The sequence below is a fragment of the Condylura cristata genome, unplaced genomic scaffold (assembly GCF_000260355.1).
Source record: "Condylura cristata isolate star-nosed mole 26May11 unplaced genomic scaffold, ConCri1.0 scaffold00025, whole genome shotgun sequence".
Lineage (NCBI taxonomy): Eukaryota > Metazoa > Chordata > Mammalia > Eulipotyphla > Talpidae > Condylura > Condylura cristata.
The window spans coordinates 15,524,738-15,535,072 of NW_004567126.1; the positions used below are offsets into that span (position 1 = coordinate 15,524,738).

Sequence of the window (10,335 nt, forward strand, 5' to 3'; positions counted from 1 at the left end):
GTCGATCTGCCTGTTCTGCTTCCCGCTCTGTCTCTGGTGAATCCTCTCATCCTCCGCATCTCTGGCCTGTACCCCAGCTCTGTACGAATAAATAAATAAATCTTAAAAAAAAAAAAAAGAAAGAAAGAAACTTGTTTGTTGAAATCAGCATGTCTGATATCATAGCATCCTGGGACACTTACTTCATCACAGCCCCAGAATTAATAATACTCTGCAAAACACACATGGAAACCTTGCCCAGAAATCATTTTTGGCCTTACAAGAGACACAGTCTCTGTTGAAGTCTTGGAAGCAGGTCACATGTAAGCAAATGGGTCCTCAACAAAAGCATTTCTCAGCCAACAGCCCTTTCTTTTTGGGAAAAAAAAATTTTTTTAAAGGAATTATTTTTTTTTATTTATGGATACAAAAGCTGGGGTGTAAGCCAAATGTGGGGGGTTAGATAATTCACCAGAGACAGAGTAGGGAGAAGAACAGGCAGAATGACTGAAATACAATGCTGAGGGCAGCAGTGAGCGAGAGACAGGAGAGGTCTGTTGCACCATGTGGGACAGCTTGTTGGCAGGGATCAATCACACTGCAGTAGGTTCCCATAACTTCATGGTGCTGAGACTTAACCCCCTGCACCACCGGTGGGGGGGCACCCCATAACACTTTCTTTACACTAGTCATCAGTTGATTAGCTTTAGAAAGCTTCCTCCATGGTTTAGTAGTATTTTCTTTCTAACACTGAAATTAAAGGTTTTGTATTTTGCTAAAAGAATTTGAGCCACTGGATTGTTTCTGAAAACTTATTCAAATTACAGGTACACATTGCTTTACCTGCGACTGACTTCCTGGTGGACAACCTGTCCTCAGTGGAGGCACAGAACAGGCTACAAGTTGATAAGAGAACATGGAGCAGGAATGGGAGTGAGCTGGGTCTCTGCCTTTCTAACTGGACTCTTTCCTCTTTGATCTCCACAGATTTCCACAGGAGAATGGGTATAAGAAATCAGTCCACAGTCACTGAGTTTCTTCTCTCGGGATTAACTGACAGACCAGAGCTTCAGCTGCCCCTTTTCTTCCTCTTCTTGGGGATTTATATAGCTACCATCGTGGGAAATCTCGGCATGATCTCGACAATTGTGTTCAGTTCTCAACTTCACATTCCCATGTACTATTTCCTCAGTAGTTTATCTTTTATAGATTTCTGCTATTCTTCTGTTATTACCCCCAAAATGCTGGTAGGGATTTTAAGCAGAGATAGGGCTATCTCTTATTCTGGTTGCAATATTCAGTTTTTTTTATTCTCTTTGTGTGCTGTTTCTGAGTGCTACATGTTGGCAGCCATGGCCTATGATCGCTATGTCGCCATCTGCAGCCCCCTGCTCTACAATGTCATCATGTCCCCTCGGGTCTGTTCTCTGCTGGTGGCTGCTGTCTTCTCAGTAGGGTTTATCCTTTCCATGGTTTTTGAAGGTTGTTTGTTAAGTTTGGATTTCTGTGGATCCAATGTCATTAAGCATTATTACTGTGACATCGTCCCCCTTATGAAACTCTCCTGTTCCAGCACATATATTGAAGAACTTTTGATTTTTGTTTTTGGTGGATTTAACATGATAACCACCAGTGTGACAATCATCATTTCTTACGCTTTCATCCTCTCCAGCATCCTCCGCATCCAGTCTAAAGAGGGCAGGTCCAAGGCTTTCAGCACCTGTGGCTCCCACTTGACAGCTGTTCTTATTTTCTATGGGTCTCTCATGTTCATGTATCTCAAACCTGCTTCCAGCAGCTCAGCCGTCCAGGAGAAAGTCACTTCTGTATTTTACACCATTGTGATTCCCATGTTGAACCCCCTGATTTATAGTCTGAGGAATAAAGAAGTGCAAAACGCACTGATAACACTCTTAAGGAGAAAAACATCTTCATAATGAATATGCTTTAAGACTTACTGATAGATAATAATGATGTTTATGTATCTGTGTTTATATACTACCATTTAAAAATAATTGAAGTGGGCCCTCCCTGGTGGTACAGCGGGTTAAAGCACAGCACTGAGAAGCTAAAGCCACTGCAGCATGAGTTCGATTCCCGCCTTCCCCGGAGGTGTCCACATGGCACAGCAGACCTCTCCTGACCCGCCCGCTGCTCCCCACTCTGTCTCTGGTGAAGCCTCTCCCCATCCCTGATCCTCTGGCCTGTGCCCCAGTTCTGTATGCACAAAATAAATAAATCTTTGAAAATAAATAAATAAATAAATAAAAATAATTGAAGTGAGGTCAAACTATAAATGTGGTTTTTATAAGGCTATGTACATGTATAATTCTGAATAAATATCTGAAGGATTGCAATGACTTAATAAGATTAATAGAATATTAAAAATACAAGGGTGAAAATACAAAATTCCAAATTCTAAAGTTTAATTACACGCTGGGATTGAACATCAATATTTACATTTAACTTTTTAACCAGGTCATAAAAACACAAAATCAGGAAATACAATACATTCGTATCAGAAAAATAAACCTTACCAAACTGGAGTTCATGCAACAATCTTTTATTTTTCCATATAAAAATTTGGATAGGAAATACTGTACAGTGGGATTGAAATCATCACTACAACTTTAAATAAAGGTGAAAGTAAATTTCTATTTTTTAAGGGTTTATTAAGTGTAAATGTTATATCAAACATGAATTCAGTGAAGATCTAGCAAAGGACTAATCTAAAACATCCCAGTATTTGGCGTCTACATTAAAAGAATTATCATATTTATCTGATATAGTATTTATGAAGATGACAATGTCATATTTTTACAGTCTTACCTAAATATATGTTTTTTCTGTATGACCAGTATATGTACAGTATTTTATAACTTATGTGGAATTCTTTTGAATAGTATTTTTTCAAAGATGTAAATTCCATGTTTTTAATTTCCTCTTCATACATCTGAATTAAAGAAAAAGGTTTAATCTAAGAAGGAAATCGTATACAATATATGAAAATAATACACCACGTGCAGAATACAATATGACCATTCATTTTTCTGTATATGATTATCATGGGCAACATTGCCAGGTATGCTGCTAAGTGCTAGTATATTAAGTAAAATAATGGGTAAAGTTTTTAATTACTTTTGCTGTATGAGGAAGAGGCATATATTACAGTAGTAATTAAATAAACAAACAAGATAATGACAGAAATAAACAAATGCTTTCAAAGAACTGAGGCATAGACTGATCAGCAAATGAAAGCCTATTCTTGACAGATCTCATAAAAAGGACTGATGACACAAAATGTTTGTCTTTGCTTTACCCAACTCAGAATTTACAAACTAAAAAAAAAAGCAAGCTTTTCTTGATAAACTGATGAAGCAAATGAAAAACCTACAGTGGCCTCAGGCAAAAGATTACAGAGAGACAAACAATACAGCACTGGATGCCTAGAAGTAAAAATGGGCAATAATTATTTTTGAAACCAGGTCATTTGAAAATGCCTGAGTATAAGGGAAAATTAGGAATGTACTCATATATTCAGTTCAGGAGACATGCTATGAAAAGCTTGAGAAAATTCTAAATGTTCTCTCTGAATTTATAGTTTGTTTTTTCTATTGCTTTGGACTCCTGGTATTCAAAAATATCTCTGCCAACACTAGCAATACAAGTGGAAAGAACGAGGACTTCACTATCTACACATAACAGCAAATACAAAAAAAAAAAAAAAAACTGTAAGGTCAATAAGAAAATAAGTTATAGGTGACCATAAATAGTAAAAATATAAAACACTGTAGAGGGGAATCACTCCATTTCCTGAATTAACATATTATAATATTCAAATATCTAATTTAAAAAAAAAGAATGGGGGAAAAAAGTGTTGCCTGTTCACAGAAGAAATGTATTTAAAGAAAATATGGAGGAAAACTTCCCAAACCTAGAGAAGGGAATAAATGTACAAATCAGGAGCTAAAAAAATCCTAAGATACCTCAACAAAATTAAACTCAACCCATACTAAGACATATATAGTGACTCTTCCCATAGTTTAAACAAAGAAAGAATATTGAAAGTGGCCAGGAAAAAGCAACAGATAACATATAAAAGTACCCTGATCAGGCTAACATCAGGCTTCTCTTTAGAAAAACCACAAGGAAATTGAGAATGGAACTATGTGTTTGAAATATTTAAAGATAATAACTGACTGACAAGAACACTCTACCTTGCAAGGTTCTCCTTTAGAAAATAAGTATAAATAAAAAGCTTTTCAGACATAATGAAATACAAGGAATTTGCAAACACTAGACCAAGAAATACTGAAAGGAGATCTTTCATCTTAACTGAAGAGAGGCATATACATAAAAAGAGAAATAAGGAGAGGTATTGAACCACAAATATAATAACAAAATGGAAGTGATGGATTTCATATCTCAATAATTAATCTAAATGCTGGAATGGACTCATCAAATCAATAAGACAGAGAATCTAGTTGGATTACAAAACAGAATCCAATCCAAAGACAAACATAAGCTCAAAGTAAAGGGCTGGGAAACAATTCTACAAGAAACAGGACACAATAGAAAGCAAGGATAGCATATTTTTTAAGACAAACTATATTCTCCCTTTAAAAAGGTAACAAGAGAGAGGAAGGAACACAGATTAAGGTAACAGTGTCAGAAACATGTAATACTCAGAAACGTGTCGGCATAAACTCCCCAAATGAAGGAGCATCAAAATATATTAGGCAACTAGCAACTCTGAAAACAAGTGTTGGAAAAAACAGACGTATAGCAGGGCACTTCAACACTCTACATTCACTGTTTTTCAGCTAGACAGAAGACAACACAATAGCTTGAAATAAAGAATTAGAACACATGGATCTCACTGACATTTCCAGGACATTGCACCCAAAAAAATAGAGCATGTATTTTTTTGTAGCACACAAGGGACATACACAAGAAGGAACACACTCTCAGGCAAAAAACAAATACCAATGATATATCACAGTGAAATATTACTCAATAATCAAAAACACAAACTCATGACATTTGTACTAACATGGATGAAGCTAGAAGAGATTAGGCAAAGCAATTAAGTCAAAATGAAAAAGAAAAAATATCAGATGAGTCACGTACAAGTAGAATATAAGAAAAACCCAACAAGGGTCAGGAAATTGATAAAAATTGCAGGCAAACCATCATCTCAGGGATACAGGCAGGAAGGATATAGGAGAGAGGTTATGGTGTTATGGTGACACTCACAGGTGCTATGATGGTGGGAAAATTATGAGTACTACTTTGAGGGGAGAAACCAGTGTCAAAAAGTAAACAATGTTATACAAATATGAAAAACAAGCGCTTGAAAACAAATGGCAATAAATTCAGAAAATTGAAATCATTCCTGCCATCTTGTTGTACCACAAAGGCATCAAACATGAAATCAAGAAATGTAAATGATGAACTAAACAATCACAAGAAAGGACTAGAACTTAATTAAAACTCTCACCAGAAAACTCCAGGTCTGATGATTTCATAAGTGAATTTGAAGCAAGCATTACTCTAATGCCAAAAAAACTAAAAATAAACAAACAAAAACAAAACAAAGACAACATAAAGAAAACTACAGACCGATTTCCCTAAGGAACACAGATGCAAAAGTCCTCAGCAAAATCCTAGTGACCCAAATACAATGCATTAAAATGATCATGTACTGTGACCCAACAAGATTTATACTGGGGACACAGTGTGGTTTAGCATCTGAAAATTAGTCAATACAATTCAACATATAAAACAAAAAGAAAGACAATAAGCATATTTTTATATCAATAGATGCTGACAAAACATTTGACAAGTTCCAACATCCACTTATAGTGAAAATCCTCAAAAACAAGTGGCTAAAATGAACATAACATAATAAAGCCATTTCCATAAACCCACAACTGCTATCAATCTCAGTGGTCAAAGTATCTCATTTTGTCCCATTCTATACTATTCAGCTCTATTCAGGAATCAAAAACTGAAACCTTTTCCACTAAAAGCTAATACAAAACAAAGATGTATACACTCACCACTACTATTCACATAGACTCTCCGCTAGAGCACTTAGAAAGGGAAAGACAAAAAGTAATGTAAATCAGAAAAGAAGTAAAATTCTCAGTGTTTGCAAATGACAAGATAATGTATACATGGAGCCATTAAAAACAAAGGTTATAAAAAAAAAACTAACATATCAGTTGCAAGAAATAAAAGACACAAAATAACTAATCAGTACACTCAATTTAGCCAAATGGCAGATTATAAAAGGAATTGACAAAAATCAGTTGCCTTCCTATATGCAAAAAAGAGAGAGAGAGAGAGAAAGGAGAGTAAGAAATTAAACAAGCAATGCTATTTATAATCACACCAATTTAAATTAAATATTTAGGAGTAAACCTAACAAAGGAGGTTAAAGAAAAACCTGTAACACATTGTTAAAGAAATGGAAGACACAACAAATGGAAATTCCCTGCTGATGGATTGGAAAAGTCAACATTGTTAAAATGATCATCCTGCCCAAAGCAATATATGGAGTCAAAGCAAGCTCAATTAAAATATCAATGCTATTTTGCAAAGAACCTCAATAAACCTTCTTGAAACTCATATGGAATCAGAAAAGACCCCAAATGCCAAAAGCAATCCTGAATAAAAGAAAGAGAATGGAGGAATCACATTTCAAGAATTCAAACTCTATTATGAAACCATAATTATTAAAATATTACCTTTTAGAAGAAAAGAGACACACAGCTTAATGGACTAGAACTGAGAATCCATGCATAAACCCTAAAGCAAGTTGACAGTAAATCAATGATAAAGGATGCAAAAGCATACACTGAAACACGGCTAGCCTGTTCAAGAAATAGTGTCAACCAAACTGGGCAGACACCTACAAGCAAAAGGATAAAATAGACCACAATATCACATCATTCACAGAACTCAGTTCATAGTGAGTGAAAGATGATGGAGCTGGAAGGGAAGGGATTATGCTTAGTGAAATATGTCAGAAGGAGATAGAAAAACATCACATTATCAGATATTTTTAATTATAGAGAGAACATAGGGAAACCATACCAGGGATCAGAATAATAATAATAATAAAAAGATAAAACGCAGTCAGCTATAAATTGGAGACTTTTCACAAGGGAGGGGGAGAAAGAGGTGTCAAAATGGAAGGGAAGAGCACAAGAGTCAATGGAGATGGTTCTCAGGTATGTTGGTGGTGGTAATTTTGGGGGACAATACCTAAGAGGAGAAATTAAACATTGTACAAAAATGAACAATGGATGATGTTGCATGAGTGAATTCGTGCTGGGAATTTCATGGGAAAATCATACATTATACAAAAATGAAGGCTGATGTAATATATATTTTCAAAAAATGACATAAAAATAAATAACGTTGAAAGATATGGCTGCAATACCTGAAACTGTAAAGTACACAGAAGAAAACTTAGGCAGAACATTCACAATAGAAGCTTCAGTGATGTCTTTAGGAATGTATCCACAAAAGCAAGGAAAACAAGAGAACACAAACTGCTGGGACAACAAACTCCAAAGCTTCTGCACAGCCAGAGAAACTGTAACTAAACTGAAAACTACCTTACTAATTGGGAGGAAATACGTGCACACCAAGCATCTAACAAGGGGTTGGGTTCCAAGATTGGCATAAACTCACATAACTAAACAAAAATAAAACAAATATTCTAATGCAAAAATGGGCAAAGAACTAAACTGATATTTCTCCAGGTATGCATGCAGAATGCAAACACGTAAGAAGTGTTCATCACCACTTATCATCAGGGTAATGCAAATCAAGACCACAGAGAGATATTCTCTCATTGTGTGCTGTGAGGATGACCCATGTAGAAAAGACAGAAGAAGCAAGTGGTAGTGAGGGTGTAAAGCATAAGGAACCCTCCTACGATGTTGTGGGAATGCAAATGGGTCCAGCCATTATGGGAAGTATGGAGTGCCTGACAATAAAAATGGCTCAGCCTGACAACTCAGTGATTCTACTGCCAGGCATCCATCCAAAAATCCAAAAACACTGTTTCGATATCACCAAAACAAAGGATAAGAAGATGGTTTCACTTCTATGCAATAGATAGAGAAAAACAACCCCAAAATGACAAAACTATAAAACTGGCATTAGGGCTGATGCATACAGCCAGGGAGGGGAACAGAGAAGGGTCAAGGCAGAGGAAGGGTGAAAGAGGGAGCTGTGGTGATGGACCACAAGTGCCATGGAGAACTACAGGGACTACACCTCAGGCGAGAAATCAACTACTATCCAAAAATTAACAAAGATGTAAAATAAACAAACAAAAACACTATGTCAAAAGGAAAGTAAGGGGTCTCCCTGGAGGCCTAGGTGTTAAGTCCCAGTGATATCACCGCTACGGCCAGAGCTCAATCACTGGCCAGGGAGCTGATCCACACATGGTTCTTCCTTTTAAAGATTTATTTAATTATGCATAAATAACTGGGATATAGGACAGAGGTATAGGAGATGAGAGGAGTCACCAGAGACAAATGGGGAACAGAACAGGCAGATCGATGAAGTACACTGCTAGGGGAGCAGTAGGCGAGGTAGAAGAAGTCTGCTGCACCATGTGGGTCACCTCCCTGGTTGGGGACAGAACTTGTGCTAAACTGGCTGCAGCTGCAGCTAGCTTTGCAGTGCTGTGCCTTAACTGTTGTGCCACCAGGGAGGGCCTGACCCACCCCCCAGCAAAAGTTTAAAAAAAAAAATTAAAAATACCATTAAAAAGTGGGAAATTGGCCCTCCCTGGTGGCGCAGCAGGTTGAGGCGCTGCACTGAGAGGCTGGGGCCACTTTCACATGAGTTCGATTCCCGCCTTCCCTGGAGGTGACCACATGGCGTGGCAGACCTCTCCTGACCCTCCCACTGCTCCCCTCAGTGCTGTGCTTCGTCAATCTGCCTGTTCTGCTTCCCACTCTGTCTCTGGTGAAGCCTCTCACAGCCCCTGAGCCTCTGGCCTGTACCCCAGTTCTGTATGTACAAGTAAATCTTAAAAAAAAATTAAAAAGTGGGAAATTTTGCTCATAGTTTATTGCAGTGCCATTTACTACTTCCAAATTATGAAGACCCATAAATGCCAAAAAACAGACAATTGGATCACAGAGATGTGGTTACATATACAAAGGAATATTACTGAGAGCAAAGAAAATGATAAGTTCACCATGAATGGAGCAGAAAGGACATTGTTAATTGAAATAAGACAAAAGGAAAGTTAAGTAACAGGTGACATCACTAATATGTGGAATACAGAGTACTGAAATTAAGAGTCAGATAAGGACCAGCTTAAAAACTCACCCTTGAAGGCTGACTATAGAAATGAAGACCCAAGGAGGACGGGGACTTGAGGGGAGGGGAAGATTGAAATGGGAAGGCAGCAAGTGGTCTGGGAGGTAGACATGGGATTTGGTGGCTACTACATTTGCAGTGCCTGGAGGGCTTATCTAAATATTACCTCAATTAATTTTTTTTTAAAAATAATGAAATGAAATGAAAACTACTATTCCAAAAGATTGTCTTTCACACTGTGGAGAGTGGTGATCTTCTCCACCTCTTGCACACACAATTCCTCATGCTTACCCCATAGAAAACATGGCTTTCATTCATTCAACAATTTCTGGGGGGCATTTTGGGCAATACTGTGCTACCAGATTGCAACATTTTGATGACCAAATCAATATAGATGTGCAAAATACAGCTGCTAAAGGTTCCATCATTTATCCTTTAAAAGTTCATATAACTCTAAACAACTTCTATTGTTAATAATACTGTCCATGAGAAATACTCTTTTTCCTTTATTCTCCAGTGGTAGCAATCTAAACATATTCTACTCTGAAAATGTGACCTCATTACACGACTAGGTTTCCTTAAATTAAAAGAGTTTCACAGGCCAGCAAATGACAATTATTACATCTGTACAGGCTGCTAACCCTCGGGAGATAAGAAGCCCTTGGGATACTGTCTTTATATTTCCAAGATAAAATATTTGTGTAATTAGAGAAGTCACAGTTACACATATCCTGGTTCTTGTAGTATGATTGCTTAGATACTGAGGGATGAAAAGTAAAATCAATCGATCTTTATCCCTAACATGATGAGTTTAGAAGGAACAGAGTGAAGTCTTCAGAAGGGGAAGGTGAGTTTCAGAGGTATGATGCCCATATTGAGGAGGTGTTAAAATATGCTCTAATATCAACTCTCTTTGCCCATATGGGCTCAAATGCTTCTGCCTGTTTGCAGGTCACTGAGCTTTGGTCTAAAGGGAGCAGTTCCTGGACGTCCATTCAG

General features: G+C 37.2%; 1 protein-coding gene across 1 annotated transcript; it reads left to right on the forward strand.

Moving 5' to 3' along the window:
* Window positions 1-980: 980 nt before the first annotated feature.
* Window positions 981-1,916, forward strand: LOC101632753 (olfactory receptor 8D4-like). Its single transcript, XM_004689149.1, has one exon. It carries the CDS (start codon window positions 981-983, stop codon window positions 1,914-1,916), a length of 936 nt encoding a protein of 311 aa, XP_004689206.1.
* The last annotated feature ends 8,419 nt before the right edge of the window (window positions 1,917-10,335 follow it).